At 35.0% G+C, this 15,366-nt stretch overlaps 1 protein-coding gene across 1 annotated transcript; it reads left to right on the plus strand.

Annotated features, from left to right (window-relative positions):
• The first annotated feature begins 919 nt into the window (after positions 1–919).
• Positions 920–13,650, plus strand: MEIOC (meiosis specific with coiled-coil domain). The gene is made up of 8 exons (XM_032457372.1): positions 920–1,299; positions 1,782–1,916; positions 4,815–4,972; positions 6,973–7,077; positions 7,960–9,826; positions 10,293–10,427; positions 12,799–12,979; positions 13,421–13,650. The coding sequence occupies exons 1-8, from the start codon at positions 1,234–1,236 to the stop codon at positions 13,648–13,650; spliced, it is 2,877 nt and encodes a 958-aa protein (XP_032313263.1). The 5' UTR covers positions 920–1,233.
• The last annotated feature ends 1,716 nt before the right edge of the window (positions 13,651–15,366 follow it).

Here is a 15,366-nt window from a genome sequence, read left to right on the forward strand (position 1 = left end):
GTCAGCAACTCCAAGGGTGAAGTAGGGAAATATATGTAATTGGTACAGCCACTTCACCTGATCAGCTTTCTTAACTTAGAGCTGAGTAGCGATCTGAAATAGCTATCAGGACAATAAGGACCAATAAAATGTGTCCCCTTATCCTATTCCCATTTGTGCCTGAGTTAAAAGAGCATCTTCCACTTCACCAAGTGCTTCTCAGGTTTTAATTTTAAACATAAACACTCTAAAGGTGGCTACTATGTTGTTGTTGTTTTTTGTTTTTTTTTTATCATCCTCAATATTTCAATACACACAAAATTTTTTAGCATTGTTTGGGGACAAAAACATGAGATATCACATCCTCAAATAGGACTGCCAAAGCCAACGGCCTGTCCGGTATAGGTCAGAGTGAATTTTGTTCAGGAGTTCCTTAGCACCAAAATGCGTCCACCCCTACAGAAGCCTGGGGCCTAGGACAGAGGACGGCTCTCTTCCCCCTCGGAAGGGGCTCTCACGACAGCACCCAACTCCATAAGTGGTTCCTCACCCTCCGTAAACGGGCCCAAGTCTATTACTCTCTGGGCGGCGCCAAAGGATTCTGGGAGTTAGAGGAAGACCCAGGGGCAAAACTGAAATGCTGGCACAAGCTGCGCAGCGGATAGGTTCAGGATTATTGGCGGGTTGCTGAGCGACTTCTCAAATCTTCCGACCACCTCCATCACTTCTCCCACGGGGTAGGCCCGCGCTCTCCTACTCCTCCTTGCACGCCCCACCCCTCGGCTGCCCTTTTAGCCAATCATCGGGCGGGCGCTTGCCTGGCCAGGCCAATCCCGAACACGTTTACTTTGAGCGGGAAAAGCTCAGAGGCTCTGGGAGAGCGAGGTCGGCTAACCGCCCCTGCTTGGCCTTGTCTCTGGGGGTAACAGGCCCCGGAGGCGGCTGCCCATTGGCTGGGCAGGGGGCCAATGAGGGGGTGCGAAGCGGGGGGTGGGCCTCCCCAGAGGGGGCGGGCCGGCGCCAGGTCGCGTGCCGGGTCGCGAGCCCCGGGTACGCAATGTAACGGCCTCTCCCCCCGCCCTTCCCTCCTGGCTCGGCCCCCGCACCCACAGACCGGCTCCAGGCAGCGCCCGGGGCGGCAGCTGCAGCGGCGGCAGCGGCGGGGTGCGGGCTGAGGGAGCCGGGCCTCGACGCCCCCCCTCACCCCCGTACCCCAGGAGCTGTGCCTAGTCCAAGAGGGGCTGGGGGTGCCCCATGGAGGTGAGCGGCGGAGACACCCGCCCGCCCCCTCACCCCACAGGCCTGAGGGAGGGACTTGAGGTAACCGGCGGGGACGGTCGAGGTCCGGGTGGCGGCCGGGCTTGGAGGACGGCGACGGTGAGGAGAGGCTGAGGAGCCGGCCCATCGTCAGACGCGGACCTCTGAGACTGCCGGGGCCGGGCGGGAGAGGCCGGGTCGCCGGCGAGGAGCCCCGACGGGATGCCCCGGCCGCGCTGCAGGGACGGTCGGGAGGCGCGGCAGCCGGTCAGGCTGGGGCTGGGGATCGCGGCGCGGGCTGACAGGACGGGCGGCCGAGCCGGGCCGCCCCGTCGGGCGGGCGAGGGCGGCGCCCGGGGTATAGGGCTAGAAGGCAGAGAGGGAACCCTGGGGGCGGAAGCGCGGGGCCCCCAAATGAGTGTCCTCGGAACATATTCCGGGTGAAGGTGGGCGCAAAGGCGCGGTGGAACCGTCATCAGCCGTTTCGGTCCCGGCGCTGCCCTGCTTGATGGCTGTCTCCCGTTTCCTATTCCCGTTTGGTGCAGCCGAAAGTCGCGTTCCGTGGAGGTGCGAATCGCTGCTGGAACCTCAGTGCCGACGCCAGCAGTCGGTTAACAGATGTCTTCAACAGCGTGATGCTGACTGGCTCCCCTTCCTTCTATGATTGCTACAAATCGCAGGTCCGTTACTCAGCTCTGCCTCTGTTAGAGGATTTATTCTCCATCAAATCCAGCGCCCCCAACCCTGAGCCGATTCACATAGGTTTTTGAATTGCTCCACGTTTAGGACCAGACACCAGAAAACAATATGCCTTATTTTAAACACAGAGTTTTCAGAATACATACTCGCTTCGAAAACAGGGAATAAGATTTTTCATTAATTCTTGTTTTCGTCTTACCCTCAGCGTGACATGATGCCCGAAATGTAAGAAAATACATATTTATTTAGTAAGGCCATAAAATACTTTTTCCTTCAGGCATTTATTGCAAGTCGGTACAAACAAACTTTTGATAATTTAAAGATGAAATTTTTCTTTACTCCTTTATTCTCTGGCTTTAAACAATGTCTGAGATTACATGCTATCTTTTACCTCACCTAAAACATTGTTTTGTTAATCGTGTTCAGTTAAGCTTAGGGTAATGTTAATCATTTTCATTTTAAATTATTTAACCAGGACATTAATGTTGATATTGTTATACTTTGAATAATATCTTGAAATAATTTTATTTAATTCATACTTCAGTCTTGTATAGTATTATGCCCGCTGTACAGATGGAGAAACTGAGGCTCAGAGAGTTTGATTTGTGCCCTAAGTGACAAAGCCCAGGTAGAACCCAGGTCTTTTCAATGGCAAGACCAGGATTTCACAGCTCTCTGTAACGTTTACATGGCTACTACAGTTTACCTAGATTTAATTTCAGTTGATTATTTTAAGTATATCAAGGATATAAGTGATACACTTTGCAGTTATCTAGATTAGTTAATATGCGAAACCTAAGTATTTGCATTTTAATCTCCAGAAATGTTTTAACTGAAAAGGATACAGATATTTAAAGTATAATTATATTTGAGTCCAGTACATTACTTTAGTTGCTTGTTTTATTTTAGAATATGAAATTTAAATCAATCTTTTGATTTAATTTTTAAATCAAAAGGATTTAATTTTTTTAATACTCAAATCTTATAAATTCTGAAAGAATAATTTTTAGTGGCACTCTAAGCAAAATCCCTTTTGTGCCTCAGTTTCCCCAGCTTCAGAATAGTTACCATAATATAAGCCATAGATAAGAATATTATAATGTATACGTTTCAAATAGTAATCATAACCAGAATGTAAAGAAGTGGCTGGAAAATATTTGAGATTCTTGAATTTGGGTGATTGGAAGGTATTAATTTTCATATTTTATTGGTATAGTATAAACTCAATGAATATTCAAAATGTTTTCAATTATGTCTATGAAGAACAAAAATTTCAGAATGATTTGATCTAATCATTTTCTCTCTCTTTATACATAAATTTTGATTACAGAATAAAAGTGGTTAGAAAATCTTTTTTAGCCAGGATTATATATCTTCTGTATTTATAAGAAAATACCATTTATTCTGTGTCTGTGTCTGGATATTTATAGTTACTACATTTCTGGTTTTAGTAGTTCCTTATTTGGAGAGTTAAAAATTATGAATCTATACTTTCAGACTTCTTTAAAGAAACATTTTCTAGAATAAAATGCATCTAAATTAGTTTAAATCTTTTTTATTTGTTTGTTAAAATTCATTTTGCTATTTTAAGTATTTAAAATTTGAGTTGCAGTATTTTCACTGCACCACAATTCCTTTTGGAAGGAGGCAGAATTTTAAATAATTCATTAAAAATCTTAAAACTCAAACTTTTTACCTTATTTACTCAAAATTCATTATAGTAGTAGTAAGAAAAAGAAAAATGGGCTTGTTTTTCATTCTAATTTTATCTTTAAAATTTCTGAAGCTATCATAATATTTTAGTATTGTCTCATTCTTACATTTTTCTCTTGGAAATAGAAACTAGGCTGAAAATTAAAAGATATTGTTTTATTTTTTTTTCCAAAGAGCCAAGATTTCTTTTTCTTTTTTAAATTTTTTTAAAAACATTTTTTTATTGAGTTATAGTCAGTTTACAATGTTGTGTCAATTTCCAGTGTAGAGCACAATTTTTCAGTTACACATAAAGATATTGATTTAAAAAGCCCTAGAGTAGGAGTACGAAGGCCTTGAGTTTGGGTTTTAGTTTTGTCTCCTCTTAGCTCAGTAACGTGTAGCCTCTGTTTCCTCATTTTTATTTTTTTTGTTTCTTCATTTTTAAAAAAGAGAGAATATTCATGTCATAAAGTTGACACAATAAACGTATGTGGGATTTCTTTGAAAATTCTGTATAGGGGGGAGGATAATAGTTCAGTGGTAGAGCACATGCTTAGCATGCACAAGGCTCTGGGTTCAATCCCAAATACCTCCATCAAAAAAATAAATAAATAAGTAAATCTAATTACCTCCCCACTGCACAAAAAAAATAAAATAATAAATTTTAAAAAAAGAAAATTCTGTGTAAATGTACATTCACTTTTTTTTTCACAGATTAGGGGCATTAAGACTGAATTTTGTAGATATTTATGAAAAATAATACTGCTACAGTCCACATAATGCTTATCTGTTCAAAAAATTTAAACTGCAATAATTGTAGGTGTTTATACCAGGAATAAGCAACAGTACTGGATAGGAACTGAATCTGCGTGTTTTTGTAAACAAAATTTTATTGAAATAGCCATGCCATTTGCATATTGTCTAGAGTTGCTTTGGTGCTAGGAGAGCTAAGATGAGGATTTTCAACAGAGATCTTAGCATAGCAAAACCTAAAATATTTATTATCTGGCCCTTTGCAGAAAAAATTTTCCAACCCCTACTGTAAAGCAAGTTTAACGGCTAAGTCTGGATTTGTCTCCCAATTTTCATACATGTGTTAGTTCTTCAAATTTCCTATTATTTTGCTAATATTCTGTAATATAGTTTTGATGTGTCTCATATACCATCATGTCTTTAAATTTCAGAATGAAGACAATGTTGACCTAAGGCAGACCTATGCTCCACTTTCTTCATCAACAGAATATGCAAGTTCTGTAGATTCTTCACTTTTCTATGCACCATGGTCTACTTATGGAGATGATATTAAGCAACCCTCTAATTCTCAGATCAATGTAAAGAACAGGTAAATTAATAAATTAGATTTCTCAGGCTAAATTGTTTTTTAAGTTTGATTACATGGGAACCCAGTTATAGTAACTCTTTGTTTCCCATATCAGCATTTTAATGTTATGACGTTATGATTTTATGTCTGTCAAACTTTTAAGAAGCTGTAAACTAAGCAGTTATGTTTCTATAATTTTTTTCTAATTACTTTTTTTCATTCATTAGAGGCAACCCTTAGTGATTAAATCTTAAGTTCTTTCTAAAGATAACTTATATAAATGAGTTACAGTTTTTCCGTTTATTTTTTTAATCCAATTCTAAATTTTCAGTAACTTTTTCCTTTAGAAGTACACAACAAACAGGATTTTATCAAACATAAATAGTTTAAATTATTTTTCTATTCAGATCCACTAATAATAAGGGCCTACTCTATGCCAGATTCTCTCCTACTGGGGATATTAGAATTAACATGGCAAACATTATTCCTGCCTTTATACTTATAATAGCGATGATGATGATGATGATGACTGATGATGATGACTGATGATGATGATAATGATGATGATGATAATGATGATGATTACTTACCTGCCAGGCACTGCAAGTATAGTGAGGTTTAAAGGAAGAAGTATAGAATGTTACAGGAGGTCATTGCAAAGAAAAAAAAAAACTTAACAGAGTGACACTATATTTATGTTAATTATAACAAGGGAGCAGTTGATAAAAGGCTGATACATCTTTAGTTTAACCAGGAAATAATTATTTTTAAAATCTTATTAATTAAAAAATTGTTAAAAATGTAAAAATTTTGGTAAGTTCTCTAAAATAGTGATTTTATTAGAAAGACTATATATTTTTAGAAAAAATAATTTTTTAAGTTGATACATGTTCATTGAAAAACTTCAGACTTTACAGAAATATATAAAGGAAAGCAGTTCACCTTAACTCTGCCTTCCCACTTCTCAGTAACAACTGTTAACAGTTTGATATATATTTCATTGAATATTTTTCTAGACATATACTAATGCATTATTATACAAAAAAGCTTTCTATTGAATCTTTATGAAATAAGATGTAGTGGAAAATGCATTAGACTTGTAGGCAGATCATTTGTTCAGCAAGTGTATAGCAAAGCTTGGTAAATCATATACCTTTGAAAAATTCAAGTTTCTTAATGTCTCAAGTGATCATTTACCCAATAGCTTAATGATTACTAATACCTGCCCTTCCTATTTTATGAAGATCAATGAAATGTTTGAGTGTTATACAAATATAAGATATTTTTATTTCTAAAATGTCCTGATACTGTGAAATATTAGAAATAAAATATGAAAAAAACAAGAAGTTACAATTTAAAATAATATATTACTTCTAGGAACAAATTGCCCCAAATCCAAAAGAGGTAAAAAGGCACCAATTTTCCATCTCCTTGTGGTTTTTACATTTTTTATTATTTAGATAGTGTTAGTCACCAAGTAGGATTTCAGATACATGGAGCATCAGTCACTTCTTTGGCAGATTAAGGGATAGCCCCCAAATCTTTTAAATTTATGGGACAACTGCAGTGTTGCTGTGGTATCTAGGATAACCATATCACATTTCACTTTTTAATCCAACATTTAGTATAAAGAGTCACAAAAATAGAGCAGCAGGTTTATATGGTTTTCAAACTGCAAATGAAAAACTGTACAAATGTTGATGGAATGATGTATAATAGGACTCGACATGCTTTCAGGAGCAGCCATGGTACCAACCTTGTGTACAACATCATAGATCAGAGATTTATATCTTGGTCACAGGATTTGGAATGAAGGAGGAAATACTTATGTAGCATAAACACTATGCTAAAGTGGAAAATATTCTTGAGTTCTCATTCCCTCTTTATTTGAAATGATGGCATAGTTTCAATCCAAATATTTTATAGAAAAATAAGGGTAGAATAAGTCTGGAAACAGAAATCAATATATTGTATTTTAATATGAGAAAAAGAATTTACATGTGATATTCATTTATCTTTAGGATTCAAACAGAAAGAAATGACTATGGTAGTGAAACAGACTTATATGGACTTGTGTCTAACATTTTGGAAGAACAAGATAAATCACAGCCATATTTTGCTGAGGGGTTAGTATATTATATGAGTTATATAATGTGTAATAAACTTTTAAATTCCCATATACTGGATTACCCTATTTATTAACTTTTATTTTTACTTAATAGAGGATCATCTGACAGTAGACATCTTAATTCAGGTATTTGTTTCTAGAAGCCTTGATTTTGCTGAGGTACTTGCCATACAACTGACAGTTTAATTTGCTATTAAGAACTTTGATTTGGTCTTGCATAATTCAGAGCTATTTCCTTTGAGTTCATGAGTTGAAATTTGGCTTAAAGAGTATAAATTCCAAAGAATTTTATACTTATACCTCCAAAAATAAAACTTATTATTGTTGTGCAGAAATATGTATGGATTTTATTCATATAGTAAACATTTTAAAAATATGCTTTTTTTGGGGGGGTGTGGAAGCCATGTTACCCAAATATCCTATTTCATACATAGGGAAATATGTAGCACTCATCTAACTAATTGTAATTTTTAATTTCAATGATAATTTCAGCAAAGCACTTTTTTTTTCTGTAAAAAGGGATTGTGGTCAACAACACTTTTGTATTATATAATAATTAAAGGAAAAACTTATTTTGGTTTCTACTTACTATATATAAGCAATTCACGTAAGACCATATAGTCACCAGCCTCAGGCCATAGTTAATGTCTCTTGGAAAAGTATAGTAAAGACATATTAAGATTAAAATGCATATTTGTGTAGCAGATAGCACATTTCAAGTGATATTATTTAGATGTAATGGTAGCTTATAAGGCAGAGTTGGAAAGGATTAGAGAATGGTAAGGTGGGTCAATAAAAATGTTTTTGAAAACCTTTCTCCACTAAAGGAGTAAAGACTTTTAAAACCTAAGTTGTAATTAAATATATTTACTTGTTCTAGGACCTGCTTCTCCAATTTAAAGTCAATTTGGCCAGTGAACACAAGCAGATTTGCAGATCACCATGACCTCTTAACAGAAACCAAAAGGCCAATAGATATAGCCATCTCTCAGCAAGCTTTTTATAGCGGTGAATCTGTGTCAGCAGTGGAAAAGCAGTATCTGCATAATAGTAATCTCATACCGCAACAAAAAATAGATGAACTTTATCATGGATTTACTGGTTTAGACCTTGAAGAACAATGGATGTACCCCTCACGAAGTGATCATTCTAACTGTTTTAATATTCAGACAAATGATACAGCTAAGACAACATTTCAAGAATATCCATTTATCAAAAACTGTTTTACACCACAAACTGGTCTGTCTGACATCATGAAAGAGTCAGGAATTGATACGTACTCTTACGGAAGAGAGAAAATATGTGCTAAAGGTCTTGAAGCTCCATTACAGCAAAAGAGGGCAGAGATGTTTCTTTCCCAATGTAATAGATACAATGAAAATGCAGGTTATTGTAGATACCCAGAATATGCTCATCCTAATAAGGCTAAGCTGAATAAGTGTTTGAATTTTAGTGTCCAAGATAGTAAAAAATTAGCCAGTGGCACACCTGAAACACCAACTGTAGAAGTAGACACCTACACAAAGTTATTTCAGATTAAACCAGCAAACCAGAAAAAATTGGAGGAGACAATACCTGACCAGCAGAATTTCACATTTCCAAAAACTACACCACATCTGACAGAAAAACAGTTTGCAAAGGAGGCAGCATTTACTGCTGATTTTGGCTTAAAATCAGAATATGGACTAAAACCTCACACAGCTTGTGCAGCTAATGATTTTGCTAATGCCACAGAAAAGCAACAGCTTGCTAAATCTGACCCTCCAAATTCTGAGTATTTTAAATCAGTGAATTTACTAGCAAACTCAGCAACATCTTCAGGAGGTATCAACTTAAATAGAACAACATGGATGAATGTCCAAACAAAAAATAACATTCCTATTCCTTATCGAAATCAAGGTAACTTGATGAAATTAAGTAGTCATTTAAGTGCAGCTTCAAAGGGTTCTAACCGTTCTTCAGATTACCCCCAACTATCATCTACAAATTTAACCCCAAATAGCAATTTATTTCAGAAGTATTGCCAAGAAAACTCTTCAGCATTTTCTAGTTTTGATTTTGGTTACAATGGTGCAGAAAGAATTCAATCTGTCAATCACATGGAAGGACTGACAAAGACTGGAGAAGAAAATCTCTTTGAATCTGTTACCGATAAAAAAATAAAGCAGCCAAATGGATTTTGTGATAACTCTTCAGCTCAGCAGTATGGGATCATTGAAAATGTAAACAAACATAATTTTCAAGCTAAGCCCCAGAGTGGACATTATGATCCTGAGGAAGGTCCAAAGCATTTAGATGGCTTATCTCAAAATACTTATCAAGACCTGTTGGAGTCACAGGGTCATTTTAATAGCCATAGACAGGGAAGTGGAGACAATATTAACAGCCGTGTGAATCGCACACAGACGTCATGCTTTTCTAATAATTTTATGATGGGAGATTTAAGGCATAATCAGAGTTTTCAACAACTTGGTTCAAATGGGTTTCCCCTAAGACCCACCCACCCATTTGGCCATTCAGTTGTTCCACTGTTGGATTCCTATGATTTGTTTTCTTACGATGACTTAAGCCATTTATACCCTTATTTTAATGATATGATGTATGGTGATAATTCCTTTTCTGGTCTTGTACCAACTTTTGGATTTCAAAGACCAATTAAAACTCGTAGTGGACCAGCCAGTGAACTTCATATTCGTCTAGAAGAGTGCTGTGAACAATGGAGAGCATTAGAAAAGGAGAGAAAAAAGGTAATACAAAACTATCCATTTAGGTATATCTTTGTTTAACTTAGTGTAGTTTAAGAAAGAGTACTTGCTTTATGTGTAAGCTGAATTCTTCTGTAATGTGTAGTATTTGTTAAGTCCATCACTATAAAGAACTAACTGTGTGACTTAGAGTCTAAACAAGCTTGGGGTATAAAAATTTTTTATTTTGAAGTTTATTTGCCTATGAGGTAGATGTTTTCCTTAATGGGTTAAGTTTATTTCTTTGAATTTGTGAAGTATTAAATACCTGTTGAAATGTTCAGGTATTTTATGCATTAAATATGACAGAAAAATACTGTGGTATTGTGGTTTGAATTTGTTGCCTTTTGATACTAAAACAATTTTTATTTAAGAGTAGTTTTCAGTTTACTTGTTAGGCCTATGAGAAATATTATTCATGACTGATTCATATTTTAAAAACTTAACATCTAAAAGTAATTTTTTACAGACTGAATTGGCCCTTGCCAAGAATTATCCAGGGAAAAAAGTGTCCAGTACTAACAATACTCCAATTCCAAGACTGACCTCCAACCCATCTAGAGTTGATCGCTTAATTGTGGATGAACTTCGAGAACAAGCCAGAGTAAGCTGTAAAAATATCCAATAGTGGATTTTTTAATTGTTTGATAAAATTTTAAAATACTACAGCAAGTTAGAGTTCTGGCGGATTTTTAAATCACATTTATATATTCTTTACCATGTTTGGTCCTAGAACTATGATTAGTCATTAGGAAAGGGAAAATAGCCCCACTCAGTCATTTAAACAGTAGGTTTAGTGGTTCCTCTTCAAGAAACTCAAATTAGCAATGGAGCTAATCCTCAACAGGAAATTTTTTTAAGCATTTTGAATATTATTTATAGGGTAAGTCCCATTTCTTAATCACAAACATTTGTTTTCTAGCTTCATGAGCAAGCTATGCCTGCATTATACAAGATGGTATATTAACAGGGACTTACCATATTCCATTTTCTTATCCCTGTACTCTTGAGGTAACACACTATTAAGTATATCCAATGATGTATTAAATCCTAATAAACTGAAGCATATAGGTATGCATAATTTTATAAAATAGCCTTGTTTGGGAAAAGCAGTGTATCACTTCAAAGAATCTTTATGGTAAGAATGATTATTCCTATTATCTCCTTTGTAATTTCAGAATTTTCTAAGCAACTTTAATAAAGTTTTTTCTTTTCTGACCTTCCTCTCTTAAAAACTTAACTGTTTTCCAAATAAAATTTGATAAAGATTCCCAGGAAATACCATGCAGTGACACAGGTTGCTTCTGTGCTTGAATAAAAGCCATTTTAAGAATTCGAAAAATCAACACAACAGAGTCTTACTTTATTGAACATCAGTTTCTTATTTATACCATGCTGTCTTTAAAATACAGATATGAACTACTTCAGTGGAAAAAGAACTAGCTTTCAGCCTCAGTCTAAATTTTTAATCAAATTTGTAAATTTGTACAATGAACTTTATTAATGATATAGTCAGATACTGACATGGGTTATAGCCAAATGTTATTAAAAACTTCAGTCTTTTATTTTTTTCTTAAAACTGGTGCAAGTTAAAATTCCTTTTTCTCAGTAATACATTTCTGGGCAATAAATCAAAGGATTGCTAACTGTAGATATTAAAAAATATACTTTTCCCAGCCTTACTTAGTCTTCACACTAATTTAGAAGGTTATGTTTATAGTTGTTGTAATAATTTTGTTTATCTATATTTAGCATCATTAGATCAATAATACACAAAGGGCAAAAAGATTTCTTTATGTTTTACTTTCTAGTTTGCTGGTTTTATAGAATTCTGAAAAAAAAAACTTTTAAAAGTTTACTAAAAATCACCTGTGCAAATTTCTTTCTTTACATGTATCATTTGGAAATGATTATCTTATTTTAAAGTTACATAATTTGTAGTTCCCTGGCGTTTTTTCTATGGTATTGTTTCTTTTGTTGCCTTATTTTCCCCTCAAGAATATGGCTGGTTGTACAGTTGGGAGGAAAATATTTAATACCTGTACACTTGTGTTTTCTCCATGGGCTTTAACTGAAGTAGACTTATTCCAAAGGAACTTGATAGGAGTGTGAGGTTAGAGGCATTCATTCAAGTGCTGTTAGCTTATTAATTGAGAGGTATTTTTCTACTCTCTTCAATCACTGAACACCAAGTTCATGTGAATTTTAAATCATTTAGTTCCCAAAGGTAAAAAAGTTCTCTTTCTTTACACCTTCCAAGTTTAGAATTTGAAACAAGTTTGACATACACAACTATGAAACATACTCCCCTTTACTGATCTAATATATACAGTGCCCTTTTTTAAGCTTAATTAACCACAAGATTGAGACTTCCCAATTTTCCTTAGCAGTTTTGATAGCTGTAGGATTTATTTTGTGTTATTTCAACAAAAATTTAAATCAGTATTTTCTGAATTATGGATTCCTTAAAACTACTGCTAGCCAGTATTATTTCTGATTTCCAAAAGGGGAATATTGGAGGCCCAGAAAGGACTTGATGAGCTCAAGATTAATCAATCTAGGACTTCTCACTTTTAGCTCAATTTTTTTTCCCTCTAGATTACAATGACTCCTAATAATGCTCTATTTGCAGCCTGTTCTCTTATTTGCCAGAAATAATGTTGGATCTTATATTTGCACTTACTGTTAATAACATAGGAATATTTGAATGTTTAACTTTTTCACTGTGGCTTATTCCCAGTAATTGATTGCTCTGGAAGTTTTTAGAATAATATATACAAGTAGACACAAAAGACTGACTTTCCATCTTTGTTTCTACCAGCATGGTGTCAGGACATAGTAAGCATTCAGTTATTTCTTGAATAAATATTATTGCTCTCATCTCTATTCTGCTTCATTAAAGATTTGTTTATACTTAAGTTAATGACAGGACAATGTGGTTAAATGCCTCATCAAAATTAAAATGTTTCCCTCAGGTTGTGACTTTACTAGGCAAAATGGAACGTCTTCGAAGCTCTCCCCTTCATGCCAATATCTCTACAGCTCTTGATAGACACTTGGAGTCCATTCACATTGTACAGTCACGTAGAAAGGACGAAATTGTTAATGCTTCAAATCGGCAAAGGCAAGGGGTTCCTAGATGCCAAGATGACAGAGGTACTAATGCATATTCTTTTGATAAGGTACTGAGATAATTTGAATGTTAATAAAATCAGATTCTGAGGTTAAACAGTTGGATTTCTAACATTTACACTTACTAAAGAATAAATTCTTAAAAACGAAGAATAAATTGTTACATAGTGCCCACATAATTTACTCCATTTTGCTAATTTTGCTTGGATCTATTTTGCTAATTTTATCCATTTAATTATAATAACTCTTGTCAGTCTGTGTTCTTCCCAAAGTATAGTCATCGTCGTACAAGTATTAACACTTTTAAACAGTAAGTCAAGTACTTTGGTTAGCTCAAATAGCCATCCTTCTTTCATAAAAATAATAATGTTTGATCATTTAATAGCACAGCACTGGGCTTTGTAAGAGTTAAGGGGTACTTAAATGGTATCTAATATGAACTGACCCCGGGTTTTTTATTTACAGATGTTTTTGCCCTTGCTTCAGCAATTAAAGAGATGTGTGTAGCTACTCGGAAAGCACGCACTACCCTGTGGTGTGCACTGCAGATGACCTTGCCAAAAACAGCCAGTACAGCTGGCCAAACAGATGCGGAGAAGGTTTTACAAGATATAGTAAACTGTGAAGATAAAGTCCATGAAAGCCTAAATAGTAGCAATCCAATGAACCAGAGAGGTGAAGCAAACAAACATTAAGGAAATGCCAGCAGAAAGAATAAAAAGCTGATAAGTAAATGTATCAAGACCTGCTAAAAAATTTTAATGAACTTGTCAAACTTGAAAATTTCAGTACATTAATTTTCTTTCAGGTTTAAAGTTAATACCTTAAAGAAGTCTAACTTCTATTTAAAAATCTTCTATTTGGAATGAATCAGATATAGTTTAAAGAGAACTCAAAGGTAAAGTTGACTACTCTAGGAGTTCCAGGTAGTCAAAGATAACAAGTTTAAGTAAACTAAGTATTTCCTAACAACTAAAATATTACTGAAACTCATTCTGCAGTGCAGGTAAATGCAAATGTGAAGTTCTTCTAGAAAATAAGTTTCATGTAGGTCTGCCTTAGTAAGTATAATTCCAAATAATGAATCTTCAGTGACTGTAACCCAATTATGGCTACAGTCTAGTAACAAAGACAAGTTTTGATTGTGATATAAGTGTTTTCCTTACAAAACTGGATAATACCTAGGGAACAAAGGAAAACAAGGATGAACCCAATATTCATGTAAAAATTTAATATTTAAAATACTACCTTATTTATAAATTTGAAATCTTAGTGCCTAAGTATATGGAGGGAAATGCATCTGATTCTCCTAAATTAGTGATAAAAGTGCCAGTGTAAAAACCATGCAAGTTACTGAATATAAAACCTGTTCAAATCATTTGTGTATATTCTTTACAATTTAATTATACTATCAATTATTAAATATTTCCAGTTTTAAAATATTTTAATTGAATCAAAACCAAAATATTTCCTGTATCTGGACCTTTTAGACTTGATGCACAGTAACTAAAATAATGACTATTGTTTTAATACCCTTAGTTTGCTGCCTTTTATGAGGGTATCACGAAGTTCTAAAATGTATTTTTTTAAGGTTAATCTTTCACTAGTTTAGTTTGCAATTGGTTAGTGTATGTTTTGTGTAGTTGTGTTCATTAGTTTGCTTCTGTATTTTTTTAAAAGAGCGCTTGAAAGCTTGGCCTTTTCTGTTTCTCATCACTTACTATCTTTGTATGGAACCCGAGTATTTATTCATTAATACGAATGTTGGTATTATGTGACTCAGAAGATCTTGGGTTTTAACATTTCTCGCATGAATTAAACTATAATATAATGTACTGATGAAATTTAATTGAACTATCCTTGACTAGAAACACTAATGTTTTAAATGTTGGTGTTTTTCCTAGTTTTAGAAATCCTGGTATTAAAAAAAGGAGTGTAATCACACCACATAAATTTTCTTTAGATGATGTGCAGAAGAAACTGATTGAGGATGCAGGAGTAACTGTAGGGAGAAACATTTTGATCACTGAAATGCTTAGAACTACCCAAATGAATTACATTGAGGGTAGTTAAATAAAATAGATCATCCCACCACAGTCACTGCATAGAAAGTGGTTAAGTTTGATATAAGACACGTTGGATGTTATGAGAACAAATATTGTACTGAATTTAGTCTCTCAAGAAAAATAAATAAATTACTTTGTTGAAAATACTTACTTTTTTTTTTTAGTTTGTATTAGTTTCTAACCTTAAGCGTCACTCATGTCAGAAAACCAATCAAATTTCATTTAAATGATAATAACTGGTGCTAAGTTTAAAATTTCATTATTAACAAGTAATAATGCTGGTAGATAATAAACCAATACCATTCCAATATCCTTGGACTTAACCTGACCTCCTTCAGATATGAA

Source organism: Camelus ferus, chromosome 16 (genome assembly GCF_009834535.1).
Source record: "Camelus ferus isolate YT-003-E chromosome 16, BCGSAC_Cfer_1.0, whole genome shotgun sequence".
Classification (NCBI taxonomy): Eukaryota; Metazoa; Chordata; class Mammalia; order Artiodactyla; family Camelidae; genus Camelus; species Camelus ferus.